Here is a 24,484-nt window from a genome sequence, read left to right on the forward strand (position 1 = left end):
GCTGCGGCTAAGAAAGCAAATAGAGTGCTAGGTATTATTAGGAAAGGAATGGAAAACAAAAATGAGGATATTATAATGCCTTTGTATCACTCCATGGTGCGACCGTACCTCGAATATTGTGTTCAATTCTGGTCACCGCATCTCAAAAAAAGATATAGTGGAATTAGAAAAGGTGCAGAGAAGCGCGACGAAAATGATAAAGGGGATGGGACGACTTCCCTATGAGGAAAGGCTAAAGCGGCTAGGGCTCTTCAGCTTGGAGAAAAGGCGGCTGAGGGGAGATATGATAGAGGTCTATAAAATAATGAGTGGAATTGAACAGGTAGATGTGAAGCGTCTGTTCACACTTTCCAAATATACTAGGACTAGGGGGCATGCGATGAAGCTACAATGAGGTAAATTTAAAACTAATCAGAGAAAATGTTTCTTCACTCAACGTGTAATTAAACTCTGGAATTCGTTGCCAGAGAATGTGGTAAAGGCAGTTAGCTTAGCGGAGTTTAAAAAAAGGTTTGGCTGGTTTCCTAAAGGAGAAGTCCATAGACCGTTATTAAATGGACTTGGGGAAAATCCATTATTTCTGGGATAAGCAGTATAAAATGTTTTGTACTTTTTTGGGATCTTGCCAGGTATTTGTGATCTGGATTAGCCACTGTTGGAAACAGGATGCTGGGCTTGATGGACCTTTGGTCTTTCCCAGTATGGCAATACTTATGTACTTATGTTAAATTCCCACTGCAGCTCCTTGTTAACCTGAGCAAGTCACTTACCCCTGGATTCTATATAGAGAAACTAGATTTCTACGCAGAAATCCAGATGTATTCTATACCAGTGCACGTAACTTAATTGGCTCAACAAGCTAATCCAGATGCATTTAAAAATGTGCCACTACAATGAATGTGAGCACCTAAAATAAAAATCAAAGGGAAGTTTTTGGAAAATAATGTTTTGCCTGTGAACATCCCTACCAATTGCTTCTTGATTAGTGATAAGTACATAAGTATTGCCATACTGGGAAAGACCAAAGGTCCATCAAGCCCAGCATTCTGTTTCCAACAGTGGCCAATCTAGGTCACAAATACCCGGCAAGATCCTCCCGGGATTTAACGGACTTTGAATAACTTTGTGACATCAGCAAATTTAATAACCTCATTAGTTACTCCCATCTCTAGGTCATTTATAAATATGTTAAAAAGCAGCGGTCCCAGCACAGAGCCCTGGGGAACCCCACTAACTACCCTTCTCCATTGAGAATACTGACCATTTAACCTACTCTCTGTTTTCTATCTTTTAACCAGTTTTTAATCCACAATAGAACACTACCTCCTATCCCATGACTCTCCAATTTCCTCTAGAGTCTTTCATGAGGTACTTTGTCAAATGCCTTCTGAAAATCCAGAATGGGTATGTTTCCCTCACCAGTGTAGCAATACAGTTTGTCTCAGATAAACATGTATTACTTCCATACTGCCTTTTATGAGGTACAAAGTTCTTATGAACTCAGCCGGATCGACTAGCAATTGCCTCCCTGAGATCTACGTGCCCATCTCATTCTTTATGGATGAAACTGTTCTTCCGTATTTGTCTCAAGTTTCAGTGCCAGTAATCTGTTTGCTTTAACCCTCTCTCATGATAAAAGGTATTTAAACTTTCAACTCTCTTGATTTTTCCACATGAATGTCGTTTTAAATTTCCACCTAACTGCTAATAAGCTTTTTTCCTAATGTTTTTGCCGGCCAGGTTTTTCCGTGCTGTTTCCACTTAGTTGTTGGGCTGAGGTTATTTAGGGGGCAATTCTGTAACTGGGCATAAGAATGTAAGTACGTCAATGATGTGCGCTGAGCACTCGTATAATTTATCTGGGCACCAAGATATCATTGTTGAATACTAGTGCAAGTCAGCATCAGCACTCAAACTGACGCTATGTCAATGGCAGGTGTGAATAAGCATACATTAATGAGGCAAGCTACACGCGTTACTTATGGTACTCCTAAGTTACACGTGTAAGTAGAAGGCATGCATGCTCTGGCCCCTGGCAAATACACACAAGGGGTCCTCAAATCAGAGGTCTACAACCCAGTCTGGTTTTCAGGAATTCCACACTGAATATGTACGAGATCTATTTCCATGCAATGAAAGCGGTGAATGCAAATAGATCTCATACATATTCAGTGTGTAAATCCTGAAAACCAGGCTGGGCTGTGGACCTCAAGGACTGGATTTGAGGACTCCTAGAATAAGAGCGTAGTTCAATTATGAATGCCAATGCACACAATTACAGAATTGTCCTATTATTTCTTCCGGCAAAACCCTTGTTCCTTGTAAATGCTAAGCTAACTAGCCAGCAATGTGGTTTTTAAACTGGTTCTAGCCAGTTTAGCGCGCTAGTAAACCAGGACATGCACAAAAGGGTTCTCCGATTCATTTTCCTGTCACGGTAGCAGCTAACGAAAACCGAATGCAAATGAGCTAATTACTATTATAATGTGAATGCGATGCACTATCGTTTCCGACCCCATGCACCCTGGAAAACCTAACGGTTGGTCTGCACCTCTCATTGGGGCTGCTGCGAGCGGGACCCATGCAGAGGAGGACGCCCAATCACAAAAATTGGAAACAAAAAACAAAAAACGTCCAAGTGCTCGTCAGGGACGTCCTTCCAAGTGCTAACACTTGGACATCCTTCACTCAAAAAAAAAAAAAAAAAAAGGACATCCCTGACAAACACTTGTACATTTTTTTTTCTTCAGATTTTTGTGATGGGTGTCCTTTTTGGACGTGTTTTCCTTACGTGCCCGAAATGACCACCGCCGGAGAGAATCGGGGATCGGGACGTGCGAGGACGTCCAAATCAAAACTATTTGGACGTCCCTTTCGATTATGCCCCTCCAGGTCTCTCTCAGCCAATCACAGCGCGATTAGCTGTCACCGGTGTCAGCTAAACGCGCTGTGATTGGCTGAGAGAGACCTGGAGGGGCATAATCGAAAGGGACGTCCAAATAGTTTTGGTTTGGACGTCCTCACACATCCCGATCCCCTTCTCTCCAGTGGTGGTCATTTCGGGCACATAAGAAAAACACGTCCAAAAAGGACGCCCATCACAAAATCTGAAGAAAAAAAATGTCCAAGAGTTCGTCAGGGATGTCCTTTTTTTTTTTCTTGAAAGTGACGTGTATGAAGCCATCTTTGGCATGTGCAGAGCAGCCAGCATAATGATTCGCTCCTTTTCGCATGCTTGGCTGGCCGACTGGCTTCCCCTCCTTAGGAAGGAAATCGCGTGCAAATGAGCTAACAGCGAGCAGCTCATTTGCATGCAATTTCCTTCATGCATGCCCGTTTTTTACCGATTCGCTAAGGGAAGGGCTCTTTCCATGGAGTTAGTGCATCTGGCTATAGGTCGTGACAGCATACTGCAGTCAAACAATTTCCATCAAAACCAAAGGACTAAACACCTGATGTTACAGAAGACCATATTAGGTGACTGGGGGAGAAAGAGCTGCTGGATTAGTTTACTGCCAAGAGTCTGACAGACATGGAGCAGACTGGGAATTCAAGCTCAGAACCGATAGAAATAAAACTGATGGGATACTAGAGTCTCACAGTTTAGCTCTATAAAGAGAGCATACAAAATTGACTGCACATTATCAATATCCCTGAACTTATCAAGGACAAGAACAGCTAGTTAGGTTTAGTGTGAAATTCTACTACTACTAAACATTTCGAGAGTGCTACTAGGGTTACGCAGCGCTGTACACAATAAACAAAGAAGGACGGTCCCTGCTCAAATGAGCTTACAATCTAAAGAACGAAATGTCAAGTTGGGCAGTCTAGATTTCCTGCGTAGAGGTTAGGTGCCGAAGGCGACATTGAAGAGGTGGGCTTTATGCAGAGATTTGAAGATGGGCAGGGAGGGGGCCTGACGTATGGGCTCAGGGAGTTTGTTCCACGCGTGGGGTAAGGCTAGGCAGAAAGGGCGGAGCCTGGAGTTGGCGGTGGTGGAGAAGGGTACTGAAAGGAGGGATTTGTCTTGAGAGCGGAGGTTACGGGTAGGAACGTAAGGGGAGATGAGGGTTGAGAGGTAAGGAGGGGCTGCAGATCGAGTACATTTGTAGGTTAGTAGCAGAAGCTTGAATTGAATGCGGTACCTGATCGGAAGCCAGTGAAGTGACTTGAGGAGAGGGGTGATATGAGTGCATCGGTTCAGGTGGAAGATAGGACGTGCAGCAGAGTTCTGAACGGACTGAAGGGGGGATAGGTGGCTAAGTGGGACCAGTGAGGAGTAGGTTGCAGTAGTCAAGGCGAGAGGTAACGAGAGAGTGGATAAGAGTTCGGGTGGTGTGCTCAGAGAGGAAAGGGCGGATTTTGCTAATGTTATAGAGGAAGAAGCGACAGGTCTTGGTTATCTGCTAGATGTGTGCAGAGAAGGAGAGGGAGGAGTCGAAGATGACACCGAGGTTGCGGGCAGATGAGACGGGGATGAGGAGGGTGTTATCAACTGAGATAGAGAGTGGAGGTAGAGGAGAAGTGGGTTTGGGTGGGAAGACAAGATACATGTTTAAACACCAACAGGCAAGCAAAATAAAAACAATGAACATAAAGACTAAAACATAACTGTAGCCCATTACCTCATGAGGCTGATTAGTGACCCAGCTATACTATAAGGTGTCAATAATTTTGAAAAAAATTATCAGAATAATTGTTTTCTGTAAATTCTTAAGCCTCAGGTTTAGTGGTCTCATATTTTCAAAGCACTTAGCCTTCCAAAGTTCCATAGAAACCTATGGAACTTTGGAAGGCTAAGTGCTTTGAAAATATGCTGTCCCAGAAATCTGCAGAGTGGTAGGGGGGTATATAAGACAAACATTTGTTTAGTTTCCTGTGTTTATGGGACTTTTGTTTTCTTTTTTGGATGCGTCACTACACCACCATGGCTCTATCAAATGCCCTCCAACAGCCACAGCCGTTTTCTCCCAGCAACCCTATACATGGCATTCTCTTAGGTAGTTTCTCTCCTGGTCCCCCTATACCCTGAAAACACCACTGCAGTCACTGTTCTCTTCCTACCCAGAGTCTGCCCCAGCCCACCAATTTCTTCCAGCCCCCCCCCCCACCCCACATGTAGATGCTTTGGTTCTCATTATTTTCAAACATAAGACCATTCCCTTTCCAAACCCTACCCCACAGCCACCATCTTCCCTGGAGTCAAAAACATTGGAGCTGGGCAGCTCTGATATACTAATTCAAACCACACAACAGGAATTACTGGACTGCCAGTATGTTGGATGAGCAGTGCCAACTGCAGGGTGACCCAATATGGAAGGAAGGGGGGGAGGGGAGAAGAGACAGACATGTCAATCAAAACATGCGTTTCCATAGGCTGCAATGAAGCCTTGAAAAAAAGAATCAGGACACTACAACATAACTAAATTCAAATACAGAACTGATGCACCACCACAGATTTACAACAGTCATTTCATAAAAGCAGATTAGAGGCATTCATCACAACACATGTGAAGAAGCATGCCCATTCCACAGAAATCGTTACAGATGTATAAAATGGGACATCCATAATTGCAAGATTAGACTCCACCCACAATCTGGGCATCTCTGACCAGACAGGGTTTAAATGTATAATGTGATATTAAAATCACTATAACCCCCAGTCTTTGCACTCACTGCTTAAATCTATCAATCTGAGGAATTTATATTCCACCTTAAATCATGAGAGCCACTAAACCTCACCCAACATTAACCTAAAGCTGGTGACAAGTTCTTGGGATTGGCTCATGAGCTCCTGGCTCATCTTAAAACCTACATGGATAATAGACTATGACCATGTTTAAAATGCATGTAGATGCCCTTACCTGGAGATCAGCACAGCGTGAGCTGGTAATCCAGTAATTAATCCCCAAAACAAACACACAAGCAAGGAGCCCAGCAACCAGGAGAGGTGGTGACTTCATTCCTCTGCGGCCGTTTCCAAGTCCCAACATGTCAGTCAATGCGTTTCAAATCTGTAAACTAAAGAAGGATAAAGATGAACATTTGCTTATTCCCCCCCCCCCCCCCCCCCCCCCCAACGTATCTACAGATTAATTCAGGAAAAAGGAAAATAGAACATTCTCAGAGCAAAACACCCACAGGCCAGTTCAAAGTCAGGATGAAAAAGTAGTTCTCTCTTTTGAAAGGCAAAATTCAAACATCCTGAAACGTGTGAAACAAGGCAACCAGCATTTCTCGTTTTGAGACCAGCTTAAGAAAAGTAATATTTGTACTGCAAGGTGAATCAGCTGAAAAAAGTGGAGCAAAAGTCTCCTTCCTCCACCACCCACCCCCTTCACTGAAGGGCAGGGAAGTACCTCAGCTGGAAAGGTGGCAAAATAGCAGCCATTGTGAAACAAGGGAAGGACAGTAAGTTAACCACAGGTTTAGCAGGTGAAGAGTTTAAAAATATAAAAACAAAGGGAGTGGTCATAAGAATGTCTTATTACAAAGTAAACACACATAGAAAAGAATGGGTACACTTTGGGATTATTCACCTGTAAGTGAAAACACCAGATTTTAGAAATAAAAACTCCTAAAGCATAAAAGCAGAAATAAAACCACCACACATTTTGGCATAGATGATACACAGAAAGCCCACAGCTAGTCCTAGAGCTTTTAGTGTTACACATCTACCGCCAGGAAAGCCCTTCATAGAAAGTGAGCTTGGGCCTCTACCCACCTTATATGCTGCTAATGACATCAGCTTTAGCGAAGATATTTACCTGTAACAGGTATTCCCCGAGGACAGCAGACTTCATAGTCTCACAAGTGGGTGACACCGATCCACGTTGCCTGGTCCGGCATTTAGCCAAAGCTAAAAACAGAGCTTTGTGGAGCGAGAGCAGCTTTCCACTGTGCATGCGCAAGTGCCTTCCCACCCGTCATGCAAACGCGGTCTCCTGAGTTTAATACTAAAGCAAAAAATAAAGTAAAAATAACCAAGAAAGCGCACCTTCTCACATGGAAAAAAAAAAACGAGACCACGTTTGCACAACGGGCAGGAAGGTACTCACCGCATGCGCAGTGGACACGGCTCGTGCTCCACAAAGCTCTATTTTTAGCTTTGGCAAAGTGCCAGACCGGGCGACGTGGACTGGCATCACCCACTTGTGAGAAGATAGAAGCCTGTTTGCAAAGAAATGACGCCGCACTACCCGATTTGTCCTTCGGAATGTGGCACTGGCTGACTGGCTCCCTGTACCTATATAATCCAAACTCTCAACCCTCTGTCCTCAGATAGGTCTATCATGGGTGCCCTATTCTGACTTCTTGAGGTCCAACTTTTGCTCGTTTCCCTATGAATCTGCTCTGCCCGCCCTGACTTCTCCTTGTTCGTGGATGCAGTCTTTGACAGTTGTTTGGATTTGATTCTACACCCAGTTCTTACCCTGCCTCCTCCTCTGCCCAATCCAGTGTCCATTCCTTTCTGCTGAACACCTGTGCTTCAAGCCCTGGCAGCTTCTGAGTACCAGAGGACTCAACCCAAAGGAAAAACAAGAAGCCGTTACTGGTGAAGGCCACCTAGAGTGGGTTATTTTTAACTGGCCCATAGATATTCAGTGACCACTGCATATTGGGTTACGAATGCTTCTCCTCCTCCTTCTCCTGAAGCCCTGAATGTAGTATCAAAAGCATCATAGGTTGCCCTGACCATATACTTTCCACATACTTGCTCACTGGCTACTAGCTGGCAAGAGCTCCTCAGCCTTCTCCTGAGGGAGAATGTCTGCCACACTCCACACAATGTTCCACAAATGCATGATCATTAAGATGGGTAGAGAGCTATGTGGGAGGTGAGCATAACATTCTAGTAAAACCTTCCCAAGAGGCTTCAAGGTCCTAGCTTCCGTCACCGGGCACCAAGGAGTGAGTCTTGGAACTCTTGGGCCCTTTTGGAAGCAAAAATCAACCACTAAGGAATGGTAGGAAAGCTTGAGTTTCTTGAACCCTTGAGCCACCTTGACTCTAATGTCTAGAGTCAACCTTCTAAATAACCTATTGTACAGAGAAGGGGGATCTCCCACTGCTTCATGTGTACTAGTTTAAGGATTCTGTGCATGAGCATATGAACACTGTTACTGCTTCTTGGGGGGGGGGGGGGGGGGGGGCATCAAACTGAAGGATGTCCAAAGGTCCACCAAGCCCAGCATCCTGTTTCCAACAGTTGCCAATCCAGGCCACAAATACCTGGCAAGATCCCAAAAAAGCACAAAACATTTTATACTGCTTATCCAGAAATAAGCAGTGGATTTTCCCCAAGTCTATTTTAAAAACGGTCTATGGACTTTTCCTTTAGGAAGCAATCCAAACCTTTTTTAAACCCCGCTAAGCCTTTACCACATTCTTTGGCAATGAATTCCAGAGTTTAATTACATGTTGAGTGGAGAAAAAGTTTCTCCAAGTCGTTTTAAATTTACTACTTTGTAGCTTCATCGCATGCCCCCTAGTCCTAGTATTTTTGGAAAGAGTAAACAGACGCTTCATGTCTACCCGTTCCACTCCACTCAATTTTATAGACCTCTATCATATATCCCTCTCAGCCGTCTTTTCTCCAAGCTGAAGAGCCCCAGTCACTTTAACCCTTCCTCACTGGGAAGTCCCCTTTATCATTTTCGTTGCCCTTCTCTGCACCTTTTCTAATTTCACTATATCTTTTTTGAGATGCGGCGACCAGAATTGAACACAATATTCAAGGTACGGTCGCACCATGGAGCAAAACAAAGGCATTATAACATCCCCATTTTTCTTTTCCATTCTTTTCTTAATAATACCTAACATTCTATTTGCTTTCTTAGCCGCCACAGCACACCAAGCTGAAGGTACGCATCATCAACAATGACACCTAGATCCCTTTCTTGGTCGGTGACTCCTAACGTGGAACCTTGCATTACATAGCTATAATTCAGGTTCCTCTTTCCCACATGCATCACTTTGCACTTGCTCACATTAAACATCATCTGTCATTTAGCCGCCCAGTCTCATAAGGTCCTCTTGTAATTTTTCACAATTCTCTTGCAATTTACAACTTTGAATAACTTTGTGTCATCAGCAAATTTAATTACCTCACTATTTACCCCCATCTCTAGGTCATTTATAAATATGTTAAAAAGCAGCGGTCCCAGCATTGACCCCTGGGGAACCCCACTATCTAACCTTCTCTATTCAGAATACTGACCATTTAACCCTAACATATTTTCTATCTTTTAACCAGTTTTTAATCCACAATAGGACACTAACTCCTATCCTAAGACTCTCCAATTTCCTCTGGAGTCTTTCATAAGGTACTTTGTCAAACGCCTTTTTAAAATCCAGATACACAATATCAACCGGCTCACCTTTATCCACATGTTTGTTCACCCCTTCAAAGAAATGTAATAGATTGGTGAGGCAAGATTTCCCTTCACTAAATCCATGTTGGCTTTGCCTCATTAATCCATGCTTTTGAATATGCTCTGTAATTTTGTTCTTTATAATAGTCTCTACCATTTTGCCCAGCACCGACATCAGGCTCACCAGTCTATAATGATCTGCACCCTAAGGTATTAAAAATCCCTATGCGAAATTTGTGCTGTACTTTAATGCCTCTTCCTGACATCTTTGAAAGAAGAGGGATTATGATCAGGCCCCACTTTTCCAAAATTCAGTCAGTCCATTTTTTGTCAGTTTTGAGCTATGCAATTTTGTTCATCAAGGCAAAATTCATTTACTATAGCTTATTCCTGTGCCAAAAGTAAATCCTGCCTTGAACAAAATTAAATTGCATAGCTCACAAATGACAAAAAGTGGATTGAGTGAGTTTTGGGAAAGTGCTCTTCAATTAAGGGTGTCTATAAGAGACATGGTCCTGCTGCACCCGATGCAGTTTTTAGAACCATTGGGACTTTTCTGGGACATGGTAGGAAAAATAGCCAAGGTGAAATCAAACAGCTCTATGATGAAAAAGTCCACGACTATCTGAGATCTAAGGGGCCATGGAAAACAAGGGAAACTTTGAAGTGACAACAACCTTGACTAAAAGAGAAAAAGCACCAACACACACTTGCCCCATGAAACGCTTAACACAATAAAGTGATGAAAAATACCACAACCGCAACGAGAAAAACCTGAAGACACAACCTGAGTGGGAGGAAGCAAAAATCATGTCCACAGTGCTCCACAGAAAGGGCACAACTGTCCTGGGTGGTGATGGCGGGTGGAAAGGCATACCCATGTTTGGTAAGCCACTGTCAAAAGAAATCCCCTGCCCCAGAGAAGTCCCCAGTGGCTGACATACATTCCGAAAAAAACAAAGGCACATCGCAGGACCATCAGATTCCTTTTGGAAAACGTAGCCCTCTAGAACCCACCCATCTGCCCGAGATGGACATAAAAACTCCCCCAATCACGAAAAGGGCTAATGAGGCCAAAGCTCTCTTAAGAAGGAGGGTTCAAATTAAGGGTCCCAGAGCAGAGGACAGCCTGCTCAGAAGATATAGAAACAGCTTGAAGTAGTTCTGTTCTCCCCCCTGGATCCCCTTCCATAGTGGAGGCAGTTTGAGAAGAATTTGTGCCACTGCCCCAGCTACATGCAAACAGTTTCTGACTCAACAGTGATTTTGGTAAAGGAAACCAAAGGCTGGAGAAAATAAATGGGAATCCCCTGTACCAGCAGTCTCTAATAGAACACAAGGTCCTTTAGGAGAAGCCGCCCCTTCCCCCTGTCCACATCAAGGCTACTACTACTACTATTTAGCATTTCTATAGCGCTACAAGGCATACGCAGCGCTGCACAAACATAGAAGAAAGACAGTCCCTGCTCAAAGAGCTTACAATCTAATAGACAAAAAATAAATAAAGTAAGCAAATCAAATCAATTAATGTGAACGGGAAGGAAGAGAGGAGGGTAGGTGGAGGCGAGTGGTTACAAGTGGTTACGAGTCAAAAGCACTGTTAAAGAGGTGGGCTTTCAGTCTAGATTTAAAGGTGGCCAAGGATGGGGCGAGACGTAGGGGCTCAGAAAGTTTATTCCAGGCGTAGGGTGCAGCGAGACAGAAGGCGCGAAGTCTGGAGTTGGCAGTAGTGGAGAAGGGAACAGATAAGAAGGATTTATCCATGGAGTGGAGTGCACGGGAAGGGGTGTAGGGAAGGACGAGTGTGGAGAGATACTGGGGAGCAGCAGAGTGAGTACATTTATAGGTTAGTAGAAGAAGTTTGAACAGGATGCGAAAACGGATAGGGAGCCAGTGAAGGGTCTTGAGGAGAGGGCAGGAAAGGATCAGAGCTGATATCAGGAGAAAAAAAGAGGGCCGCGCCAGCAAAAAAGGCGCGTTCCCACCATTTTAGCGCAGGAAAAGGCTGATCGGGGAAGGGGAACTTTAGCACTTCCCTCCCCAGCGTTCAAACACGCCACCACACAGAGACCCACTGCGGAGCATCTGCTACCACAGCGGGAACAGCTTTCAAATGCCAGTGTCACCCACATTAAAGCACGGTACCCCCACGCCGAAAGAGAAAGGCAGGGACTCACCAAACAGCAGGTGTCTCCGGAGGAGAAGCAGAGTCCCACAGACGCAGCAGTCTGCTGCCTAACCAGCACACAGACAAAGCACAGCACTAAGACCTGTACTGCCCGGTCCTGTCAGAAATCTTCTGTTTCTTCTGGTTTTTGTTTTGTTTGTTTGAGGAGGAGGGCTAGAGCTCTAAAGACCGGGAGGCAAGGGGGGAAAGGGTGAAGCAGGGACCCAGAAGACTGAGTATGCCACCAGCCAAACATCCCTAAACTCAACTGGCCCACAGGACCAAGGAGTATCCCCAACAGACAAATCCAGGAGCTGCTGAAGCACCGTCCACCACCTGCTGGAGATAGAGATATACTGAGGTGAAGGAGGAGTTGGTCGTAAGCTCTATTAGATTGTAAGCTCTTTGAGCAGGGACTGTCTTTCTTCTATGTTTGTGCAGCGCTGCGTATGCCTTGTAGCGCTATAGAAATGCTAAATAGTAGTAGTAGTAGTCGTCTGGTACCACTGCCTTCAGCTTTGTAATCTCTATCTCCACCTGCTGGTAGATGGACACAACCCACCAGTTCTTGGATTCATCTGCTGCATACGCTAAGGAATTAGCGTTGGAACAGCCTGAGCCACGGTCATTATCACCTGGTTTCTCTTTGAAACCTGTTGAATTTCCTAAAGAAACTTCAACAAAAGGAGGTTGAAGCTTCACACATCTGTATGATGTGTGGGGAAAGTGGTCAAGAGGACAGACTATGCTAAAAGGTCCTGTACAACTGTTTTTTCCTCAGCAAGCTGTCTCAAAAGATGGATGGTTTGGACTAAGTGGGGTATTACAACAAGCAGGAACATCGGGGATCAAGGACAGCTTGTATTTACATAGACAAAGATTAGACCAGCTTCAGGCTACCAATTTGAGATTCTTGAATATTCCTGTTTGGAAACAATAACAGAGATACTGCTTAGGAAATAGAAGTTTTATTTTGCCTACTATTGTTGTTACAAAATGTTACTATTTGCCTAGGAAGTTACTGAGGGAGGCCAAGGATGGTTTGGCACTGGATGTACTATCAATTAGAGATAATGAGATGAATGATTTAACTGTCTTTTTAGATACTTCCCAGGATGACATAATTGTGGTCCACTTTCCTGGTGTTTTTATTCTCAGAACTGAACAAGGCTACAATTATGCAAACTTACTTTAGAAAGATTTCCTGTATTGTGGAGGGAAAATACAGATTTTTCAGATATTTCTTAAGGCAACTCAATTAAGATGTAAGCAATTTCTTCAGTTAAAAGCTAGGGCTTTAGTTTTGGGGGCTACTTTTTTTTTTTTAAGTTTCCCTCCAAATCTTTGATCACTTTACCTGATGTTAAATATGCCTTCTTTGAACCAGCACAAGTAATATTATCATGTGTGGTGTGAAGTAACATCGCCTTAAGTTTTTTCCAGGTTATGTTTGACTAGTTGTCTTAATTTTCCTATTGTTTATTTTCTATATTAATTGTTCTTCTTCTTCCGTGATGTGGGCTGTACTGGTATCCTGAAACAGTGCTTTGGATGTGCTTGATGATTTAAAAAAAAAAAAAAAAGTGTACATTTTACTTGGCAAACACACGTCATAAAAACAGAAGCAAAAGAAAATAGTAACTTGGTAATATAGGCAAAGACAGTATTAGGACAATGTTTAAAAAAAAAAAAAAAAAAAGTTTGCCCAGGTAACAGTTAGCTGTGTCAATTTCAGGGGCTTAAAATTTCTTTCTTTGCTTAGCACACACAAAGGTACATTTGTATCAGTAAACTTCTCTTTTCCAGCTCAAATGTTCAGAGGGAAGCTCTTTTATATGGAGGATATCCCCACAAAAACACAAATACACAGGCATGTACTTTCACTCTTCACACATATGCATTCTTGCTATTTAGTCACATACACCTCTCTCTACAGTTGCTGCTCATGGGCTCAGTCAGTGCCCCATGCCCCCAACTCTGCACATCATCATGTAAAGGTTCTTGCACTTTATGACAGATTTTTCCTCAGCCCACAGCACAACCCTCAAATCTTCCCCATTCCACTTACATTCCTCCCTGTTCAAACCCCACCCCCAAAACTCACAGGTTCACTGGCTGTCTCCAAGGCCCCAGGCAGAGGTCATATCCTCTTCCTCCACTTGCAGCTCAGCCCCTCCTCCTATAACTAGTTTAACAACTTTGAATAACTTTGTGTTCTCAACAAATTTAATTACCTCACTAGTTACTCATCTCTAGATCATTAATAAATATGTTAAAAAGCAGTTCCAACACAGATCCCTGGGGAACCCCACTATCTACCCTTCTCCATTAAAAATACTGGACTATTTAACCCTGCTCTTATGTTTTCTATCTTTTAACCAGTCATCCACAATAGGACACTACCTCCTATCCCGTGACTTTCCAGTTTCCTCTGGAGTCTTTCATAAGGTACTTTGTCAAACGCCTTTTGAAAATCCAGATACATATTAACCAGCTCACCTTTATCCACATGTTTGTTCACCCCTTCAAAGAAGCGTAATAGATTGGTGAGGCAAGATTTTCCTTCACTAAATCCATGTTGGCTTTGCCTCATTAATCCATGGTTTTGAATATGCTCAGCAATTTTGTTCTTTATTAGTCTCTACCATTTTGCTCGGCACCAACATCAGGCTCACCGGTCTATAATTTCCCAGATCACCTCTGGAACCTTTTTTAAAAATCAGCGTTACATTGGCCACCCTCCAATCTTCTGGAACCACACTGATTTTAAGGATAAATTACATATTCCTTACAATAGTTCCAGAAGTTCATTTTTCAATTCTATCAGTACTCAGGGATGAATACCTTAGGGTGCTATGAACCTCTAATTAGCTCAGTCTTCTAATGCTCATCCCTTGTTTTGATTTTTCTGTGAGATTTTAAGGCCATTTCTTTGGACTCGCACAGCATGGATAACATTATAGAATGACCTAGGAACCGCTGTTCATGCTTGAACTTACTTATGCTTTGAGGAATAGCCAGTCTGCACTGGATTTGAGGTGGTCACCATTCCTAAAAGGTATGAATGGTTGTTTTCTACAGACCAGCTTTGGTTTTCAAGACTTACTTCAAGTGACTCATAACAGAAGAATTAAGGGATGCACAGAACAGTATGGAATCAGATCATATAAATAGATGACCTGAGCAGAACTGGTGCTAACATGTGTCTCAAACTCACCCATAATGATCAAAGTGAATCAAACCTGCCACAATCCAGCGCCCTACACAACTGCTGCAGATTCAATGGCTCCAACCTTGAGCCTGTTTCACGAAAGAATAGCACTGGGATAAAGGCATCAGAAAGGTCAAACTCATTGAGAGCTAGACAAAGTCATCCAAACGGCAGATGTAGGGAGTTGGTGGATGGAGAGGATTTTTGTTTCTTACATTTGATATACTGCTAAAGGCCTGCTCATAGGTATCCAAGTAGTTTACAGGATTAAGAGGGGTGAAAAGAGCAAAACATTATGCAATAGAGGAAGAAAAAGATTCATAGAAGAGGTAAGTTTTGAGTGATTCCTTAAAGGAAGTAACTGCTGTCAGCTGGTTCTAGAAGGGGCGTTAATACTCTAGTTTAGGACCAAGATAACTAAAAAGCACAGTGTAGAGAGATGTTGAGGTGGAGGGCTGAGGGGGGGGAATAGTAAGGAGATCACTGTTGGCTGAACAGAGGAAGTGTAGGGGCTGAGGAGCTTGTTGAGGTATGAGGGAGCTGAGGGGAGGCATGATTTGTAAACCAGCAGACGTAGTTTGTATCTGGCACGAGATATGATGGGGAGCCAGTGCTCATACTGGAGGATTGGAGGTGAGCAATGTGGTCAAACCTGCATGCATTGTGGAGAAGTTTGACTGCAGTTGACTGTACCAGTTATTTTTTGAAGGAATAAAGCGGGATCCCAGTATAAAGTGAGTTACAGCAATGAGTGTGTGATATGACGATGGCCAGAATGAGAGGGAGTAGGAAGGCTACAGAAAGCAAAGGGACGGACAGTGCAGATCAGTCAGCTAGCAAGACCCCCAAGTGTGGAAGGAGAATTGTAGTCTAGTAGCAACACGAGTCAAGACTGGCCAAGAATGGCAGGACCTGACCCAGGGATGGAGATGAGAAAGCAATTGTAAGAATGGACCACAGCATGACCAAGGGGAAAAAATGGGGACTTGGGAGAATATTCTCTTAAATTAAGAATAAGTGGCTTCTGACCAGAAACGGAAAAACAAACTGGCCATCAGCAAGGGTTGACAGCTGTACTAGACGCCACCAAAAGATCACAGCTGTAGTACTACTAGTGGACAGCATGATTAAGTAACATGTGTGATGAGTGTTGCGAGCTCTTGACTTGTGCTCTTTCAGGTGCAAGAAGTAGGATGTGTGAGCAAGTAAGGCAAAGAAATTCCTTAGTAACTGTCAGCTTTGGATGAATTTCTCTACAAAACCACATTACAGCTACTTTACACATTCTGTAAGGTGATCACATAAAAAAAAACTGAATTGTAATTTTAATACAGCTGCCAGTGTAAATATGCAAAACTATGCTAAGCAGCTTGTTACTACAGTATATGCAAAGGTTTTTTTATTTGCTACATTTGTACCCCACATTTTCCCACCTATTTGCAGGCTCAATGTGGCTTATATTATATTGCAAAAGATATACCGTATTTTTCGGACTATAAGACGCACTTTTTTCCCCCCAAATTTGGGAGGAAAATGGGGGGTGCATCTTATAGTCCGAAGGTAGATTTGGCTGGCTGGCTGGCTGGCAGGCTGCCCGCCCTCCGAGTTCCAGATCGCCGTCAGGGTTACCTCCTCCCCCCGGCCCTGTCACCACTTCTCCCTACTCACGCGATCTTCCCTGGTGGTATAGTGACGTCGGGGCAGGAAAGAGCCCCCTCTTTCCTGCCCAGCGCGCTGCTCTCCATCCTTCAATTCTCGGCGGCCATTTTGAATCTCGCCGAGCCCATCAGGCAGCAATGCATACAGGAGGATGGAGAGCAGCGCGCTGGGCAGGAAAGAGGGGGCTCTTTCCTGCCCCGACGTCACTAGACCACCAGGGAAGATCGCGTGAGTAGGGAGAAGTGGTGACAGGGCCGGGGGGAGGGCGATCCCAAACTCGGAGGGAGGGATTTGGACAAGATGCACCGGAGCACCTAGGTTTTAGAGGAGGGAAAAAGGAAAAAAAAATTTCCTATTTCCCTCCTCTAAAACCTAGGTGCATCTTATGGTCCAGTGCGTCTTATAGTCCAAAAAATACGGTAGTTATGAACAAAGTAAGAGGTTTGTTCTCAATTAACATATTACTATGTAAGAATTAAGGAAGATATGTCTGTGGAATAAGTTACTTAACACAATGAAAAAGAAAAAAGATATGATAATATGGCTAATCTAATCAGTTTAGAGGGATTAGTAGGTGGTTGGTTTAGATGTAGAATAATCAAGTTCTAAGGAGGATTCTTATTGTAAGTTTTTTCAAACAAGTGTGTTTTCAGTAATTTCCTGAAGTTTGTTAAGTTACGTGTTATTTTTATAGTGTTTGGTAGTTTGTTCCATGCTTTTGTGCAGAGGTATGTGAAAGTAGATGCATGTATTGATTTGTATTTGATTCCTCTACAATTTGGGTAGTTAGGAGGTAAACCTTTGAAGGTGTGGTTAACCACTGGATCAGTATATCAGCAGTTTTTAGGAAGGGGGGGGGGACAACATCCCTTCATTCAAGCACCTCACCACCTCAGCATTCAGGCTCCACCTGCCTACCAAGACCAGGGACAGAGAGAGGTGGCTGGAATAAAGTGACGAACAGCATGAACTCGACGAAGAGCAAAAAATGAGGATTGAAGAACTGGATCAATTTGAGGTTTGAATGAGAGATCAGAATCAAAGATAACACCAAGAATTTTGACATTACTTTTAAAGGGAAGAGAAAGATCACCTAATAAAGGAGGGGGCCTGAGTGCAGTTGGAACTCTCCTACTTTAAATTTCTCCCCCACAAGGGCATACACAGCAGGTTGTATTTTGTACCCCTGCACATTTTAACAGGGTGGATTACTGTCCCTTGGGGTAGTAGAAATCAGCTTTTGTTGGGGTTGGAAGGGTAGAGTGAATGTGTGGGGGGGGGAGGGGTTATTATAGTTGCTCATTGTTGTTTTCTATTCGTGATTTATAAATAGTTGCACAGAATATTGTTCCTTTTTATTACTTTAATACAAAGAATCAAACCTATAAATGGCAAGTGACCGACTCACCTGCAAATGCGCAGTAGAGACTTCCCTCTCTGTCCCGCCCCCGCGTCAAGACGTGATGACGGGAGGGGGAGGGGGCGGGACAGAGAGGGAAACTGCACGGAAGGGGAGGGAGGGAACCGCTGACGTCGCTACCGCTCCCCCCCCCCCCAAGGTAGCCGCTACCGCCCCCCCCCCCCGGAGTCGCCACCACCCCCCCCTTCACCCGGCCCGGGCCCTCTCTTCGTTATTCAACTTACAGCAGCGCCGAAACAGCAGCAAGCAGCAGCTCCCGTTGGCCTTCCTTCACTGCCTGTGCCCCGCCCTCGCCGACGTGACGTCACACGAGGGCGAGGCACAGGCAGTGAAGGAAGGCCAAACGGGAGCTGCTGCTTGCTGCTGTTTCGGCGCTGCTGTAAGTTGAATAACAAAGAGAGGGCCCGGGCCGGGTGAAGGGGGGGGGTGGTGGCGACTCCGGCGTGGGGGGGGGCGGTAGCGGCTACCTTGGGGGGGAGGGAGGGGACATGGGAGGTCTCAGAAAGAGGGGGGCCTTGGAGCTGGGAGGGCTGGACTGAAGGGGGCCTTCCAGCTGGCTGGGAAGAAGGGGGGGGCCTTGGAACTGGGAGGGAGGGAGGAAAGGGGGCCTTGGGAGCTGGGAAGGGGGGAGGACTGGAGCCTTGGAGCTGGGAGGGAGGGCAGGGGGGCCCTTACAGTTGTGAGGGAGAGCCTTACAGTTGTGAGGGAGAGCAGGGGGCCTTGGAACTGGGAGGGAGGGAAGGAAGGGGGCCCTGGGAGCTGGGGGGGCCCTGCAGCTGGGAAGGGGGCCTTGCAGCTGGGAAGGGGGGAGGACTGGAGCTGGGAAGGAGGGCAGGGGGGCCCTTACAGTTGTGAGGGAGAGCAGGGGGCCTTGGAACTGGGAGGGAGGGAGGGGGGTCTTGCAGCTGTGAAGGGGGGAGGACTGGAGCCTTGGAGCTGGGAGGGAGAGCAGGGGGGCCCTTACAGTTGTGAGGGAGAGCAGGGGGCCTTGGAACTGGGAGGGAGGGCGGGAAGGGGGCCTTGGGAGCTGGGGGAGAGGGCCTGGGGCCTTGGAACTGGGAGGCAGGGAAGGGCGCCTTGGGAGCTGGGGGGGAGGGCAGGCAGGGGGCCTTGCAGCTGGGAAGGGGGGAGGACTGGAGCCTTGGAGCTGGGAGGGAGGGCAGGGGGCCCCTTACAGTTGTGAGGGAATGGGGCCCCTTACAGTTGTGAGGGAGAGCAGGGGGCCTTGGAACTGGGAGGGAGGGAGGGAAGGGGGCGGGAGCTGGGGGGGAGGGCAGGGGGCCTTGCAGCTGGGAAGGGGGGAGGACTGGAGCCTTGGAGCTGGGAGGGAGGGACAGAGGGGGCCTTGGAGCTGGCAGGGAAGGAGGATGGCAGGGGGCCTTGCAGCTGCAACGGGAGGGGGGCCTTGGGAAAAAAAACATTCCAATACGCGCCCGTTTTAACGGGCTTAACGGCTAGTTAAATATAAAATCATAAATGTTCGAGGCTTCTGCAGATGAGGCCAGAGCCCATGGGGACAGGGACCGAGAAAGGACCTGTGGGGACAGGGACAAATTTTGACATTCTCTACATGTGGCCATCTTAAAGCCTTACTATTACTATGTTTATTACAGTTTGTAATATTCTCCTTACAATACTTTTAACTCTATTTACTATGTAAGCAGCAATGAACCTGCTGTGTGTGGGAAAGCGTGGGGTACAAATGTAATTAATAATAATAACTAGGCAACTCATTAGTATGGCAGGCTGCACATTGTCAGTCTGGACACCTCTACAATATGAGGCACTAGCAAAGGAAGGCATACAGTGATGGTTTGATTAGGGTCTCCAGACGAAGCATGGTTCTCTATTCTACATGTTACCTAATACCCATTTCTTTCCCCCTTCTTTTCTCTCATCTTTCTTGTGTGAATGGTTTACTGTCCTATTGAAATTGTAGTTCCTTTTCCTTAATCTTTTCATTTAGCCTGCACAGCGCTCTGCTCTGCCTGTTAGAGCGATATAGCAAACAATATACAGCAAACACCTGTCTTGATCAGCGTGACTGAGAAGAGCAGGATAGGCAATGCAGCAAGACCAGTGCTGTAGAAACGCTTAAGCTGGCGGGGGGGGGACCCCCCAAGAGCCAAACCGGGCCCCCCATAGCTACGCCACTGCTAATGAGCTTGTTGTAATGCATTTGCATTGGATTAAATCGGTAGCTGTTACTGCGAATGGTAAAAGCAATGCAGAATCCCTTTGTGCATTAGATCCTGAATAATGCCTAAATCGAACACTGCAAGCACGGTAAGCTTTGAGCATCATGGCCTAAGGCTGCAAGGCTCATAGTTTATTCAGGTCTCAAGACCTGCTTTTTGTGATTGTCTTTCCAATCTAAGAGGGGTAGGTGCATTAGGACCCCAATACACATTTGACCCTTTGCATATCCTATATAATAAAACTCACCCTCAACGTTCTGAGGACACTGACGTCACTGTCAGGTCCTCCGGGCACTTCCTTCCGCTTCGAAGCCTTCGTGGTGGTGAAGCCACCAAAACCACTGTTGGGGCCCCGCCCTCGCGTCAAACGTTATGACGTCGAGGGCGGAGCAATGGCGTCAGTGGCTTCACAACCAACAAAACAGCAGATTGAAGGTGGCGTGCCGAGGTCCGCAACAATGGCGGTCAGTGCCTTCAGAACGCCGAAGGGGTGAATAGGGAGGGGGGAGGTTCGGAAGGAAACTGTGCTAGCACCAGTTTCATTTGCGCAAGAAACGGGCATGTTTTACTAGTCTTAAATAATGCACATTAATTATGAGGTATTGCAAGTTACACATGATATGCAAAGCATGCAGGATAGCTCATTACTATGTAAATCACATAGCCAGTATTTTTACGACCCAAAAGCATCAGACCACAAAGCCAGTCACTTCTTAAGGGGGTCAGCACACAACGTCCTGAACTGCCCCACCCCCTTCCTGCCATTCAATAGCTCCCGCATTCGCATACCCCTCTCCTTACAGCAAGGGACAGGCGCAGAGAATGACACGTGGACAAAGTTTGTCCCCGTCCCTGCAAACTCTGACTCCCATCTGCACAAGCCTCAAACTAGATAATGTGGCCACATTTATAATGACTCTAGACAGAATTTCTGTATGAAGGAAGCCCTTCTCTAATTATTTAATATCTCACTACATTCCACAAAACAAAAGAAACTAGTTCCCACATGCCATCTTCTTTTGATGTAGGCACGCAGAAAAAAAAAAAAAAAAAGTTAAGGCTCCGAGGTCTCATCCTAATTAAATTATTATTTTTAAGTTGTACTTATAAAATAGTAAGTTTGATTGTTAAGCACCTGATATTCGTTAACATGTCCGTTTTGGTGGCCCTTGACAAGGTGAAAACATTTCTGCACGAATACAGGGAGTCCCTATAACCAGACCCTCCAAATGACACAATGATTTACAATTACTATTCTAACAGATGAAAACCAACGCTTCCTCTTTGTACAACCATTTGCTGCACAACCCGGCATGCTTGAAAACAAAGTTAAATTAAATAAAAATGCTACCAACCATAAAGAACAATGTGGACAGAGCAACGCATAGGTTTGATTGCTTTGTTTGGGTGAACAGTGATGACAGCTACGCAGAGGAGAAGGAAGGGAGACTACTAACCTCACAGGCTTCAGCCGTCATGCTATCTCCGGTTCTCAATCTAACTTCCTCAGTCAGCTCTTTCCTACTTGATCCCTGCACCGCTGTCCTTCAATTTTGAGCCGGCAGCATCAGTAAGGTAAGTAAGCACACTGATTTTCCTGCAGCTAGCCGGCAACAATTCACCAAAGCCAGCTCCATGGCCTTCCTTCTATCAAGTCCCTTCCTCTCTACTGCAACTTCATGTTTGATGCTAAGCAGGAAGTTGCAGTACAGAAGGCGGGATATGTCAGGAGGAAGGCCATGGAGATGGCCTGTGTGAATCACTGATGCTGCTGGCTGACTACAGGAAAGCCTAAATGGCGACACCCGAGGGGAGGAGAGAATTTTTTTTACCACGGTAACAAGACTTTTTTACCATTCCCGCGGGTGTCCGTAGGAATTTCTCTCTCAGGGTTGCCATTACCACAGATTTACCACTATAACAGTAACTGTCATTCTCTAGACAGCAGCAACTGGGGATTGCTTCCATCCAGACCCTACTAGAAACCAGGAATTATGCCAGGAAGGCCAGGAGAGGGCCATCTCAGGACATTGTGTGCTGACCTCTTTCAGAAGCTCCCAGGTACTATGAACAGCACAGCTCACAAAGTTGATTGAAAGCTGTATTATTCATTTACAGGCATGACTAAACTGCAGTACAGAGGTACCACAAATTAGTCATTCCTGTGGTAAATTAAGTTGTGGTAAAATCCCAACTTTTACCATACACCTCCGCCTCTCATCCACCCATGGCTATCTTTGGGCCTAATCTTTGAGGCTGAAGGGTTGTGCAGCCTACTACTTTACCTTCTCTGTCATGTTCATTCTTTGCTGCCCTGCCTTTTTGAGAACTAAACATTTCCTTATGATAAAGTCTGCTGGTAATTTTACCTAGGGTCCAGAGGGCTGAAATTGGGTCATACTGAAGAGCACTCTGAGAAGAAGAGAGAAACTGGAAGAGGTGGATATTGTGCCGGGGAGAAGACAGACCACCAAATCTCACCTGATTTTACCGGACAACCCTGCCAATCTCCCACCTCATTCAGCTGTTACTTTACTACTCTAGCCACCTCCACCTCGTACGTCCGCAGTCATTCCTCAGGAATTCGATTTCAAGTTCAACTACTGCTTGCAGCACTATAAGAAAAACTGTAGTACGTCTTTGCCCTGAACCGGCCACTGCTCCCACTCCAGTGGTCAAACCAACCTTATTAGCTAACTAGCTGCCTCCCACCAACTGTGGTCCCTGTTTCCTGCAGAGATAAATTACAATTGTCATTTTCAGTTTGCACCTTTTCTGTGGCAACTGAAGGCCAGGTACATTCAAGTAAATTAGGTATTTTTCTGTCCCCAGATAGCTTACAATCTAAGAAGTCCTTTTAAATAAGGTTCAAGGTTGCTTTTATTTCATTAAATCACCTACGAAAAAGCCAAAGTTGATTTACACACCAAAAATGCACTACTGCAAGCTGCGCCGAGGCACCCTGCGGTAGTTCAGGCATCTGCACACGCTTCCCCAGTGCTAAAAACTTTGTATTGTTTAGTGCTGGAGGTGTGTTTGGGGGTGAAGATAGACATGCCCAGTGCTAATCGGTTAGCACAGCTACAGTGCCACATGGCTAATCGGTTAGCACTGCTACATTGGCAACCAATTAGTGCATGTTTAGCGTATGAGCCCTTTCCAACTAACTGGTGTTGGTAAGGGTTCATGAGCTAGTGGCCACACGCAAATTTGGAAAATTAGTGCCTGGCAATTAATGGGGAAAATGGAAATGAATCCATTTTACAGCCGTGCTAAGAGTGACCTCAGCGCACAGGGAAACCCACACACTAATCATAGTGCATGGACCCTTTTAGCACAGCTTAGTAAAAGGGCCCCTTAGATTGTACCCGAGGCAAAGGAGGGTGAAGTGATTTGACCAAAGTCACAAGGAGTATTGGTAGGATTCAAACCCTGGTTTTCTTGGCTCTCAATCCATTGCTCTTCCTATTGGATTATTCTTCCACTGAATGTTCCTCCAACAGCTTCAAAACAGGGTACATATAGGTGCATGAGCTGTCCTCAGCACTGTGACAAATCACTCTGTACCCAATTAATTTTATTTTTTAGCTACTTGGACAGTATATCAGATACAAGATAAGACAACCCTTGCAACAGCCAACAGAAGATGATAGCTAGTCACAGAAAAAAAAAAAAACTAGAAATGACCCCAAAAAGCCCTTTTGCTGTCCAAACACTAGCACATAAACCCTCAGATTTCTGAGCGTGCAAATTGAGCAACAAGTCCTTAACTATCAACAACTGAGCGTTAACAACCAATTACTGAAGTTAGTTGGTGCACGCATCTGGCTGTCCGCTATAAGGTATGGTGCCTAACTCAAAAGGGGGCATGGGCATATTGGGGCATTCCGAAAAGTTGTGCACGTAGTTCAAAATACAGCCTCAGCACACCTAAACTGGGTGCCAGCATTTACACTAGGCCTAAATCTGGCGCCTAAAGTCAGGCATGGGAACAGGCACGAAGTGCTATTCTATAATGGGTGAGCACCCTTTATAGAATTGCGCTTAGCACAGATTTTTTTCTGGCACCAAATTTGAATGCCATTTATAGTATCCTTCCCCAAAATACATAAAAAGCAGATGTCCACAAAATACACTTACCTGGTATTTCTCTTCTGAAAAATATATATATATTACTATTATTTTTTTTTAATTACAGACTCTTTATTTCTATGTTTAATTTTTGATGTTATCAACTGATGAGATACCTGAAACACTTTAATTGTATGCCAAATACAATGCAAAGTAAAGAAATGTGTGAAAATTTAAAGTAAATACACATTTAATTCCACTGAACTAGAAGTTCTCTGGTCCAGTTCAAAGGCCTCAGGAACATCCATGATAAAAAAATTTTTAAATCTCCTTATTAAAATTTTCAGTAACAGGTAAAAAAAAAAAAACCACATCAAAGACCCA

The 24,484-nt window shown here is 44.9% G+C and overlaps 1 protein-coding gene across 5 annotated transcripts in view; it reads right to left on the minus strand.

Annotated features, from left to right (window-relative positions):
• Positions 1-24,484, minus strand: part of GOLM1 (golgi membrane protein 1) — a 175,835-nt gene that overhangs the window by 138,335 nt on the left and 13,016 nt on the right. For 3 of the 5 annotated variants that reach the window (XM_030193680.1, XM_030193681.1, XM_030193677.1), the window contains exon 2: positions 5,865-6,021. In XM_030193680.1, the coding sequence (XP_030049540.1) occupies positions 5,865-5,993 (129 nt within the window). In that variant the 5' untranslated portion in view covers positions 5,994-6,021. Of the gene's footprint in view, positions 1-5,864; positions 6,022-6,141; positions 6,172-6,359; positions 6,381-24,484 lie in introns of those variants that run through there. The other 2 variants (XM_030193679.1, XM_030193678.1) reach the window with 2 other exon arrangements.

The sequence above is a fragment of the Microcaecilia unicolor genome, chromosome 2 (genome assembly GCF_901765095.1).
Source record: "Microcaecilia unicolor chromosome 2, aMicUni1.1, whole genome shotgun sequence".
Lineage (NCBI taxonomy): Eukaryota > Metazoa > Chordata > Amphibia > Gymnophiona > Siphonopidae > Microcaecilia > Microcaecilia unicolor.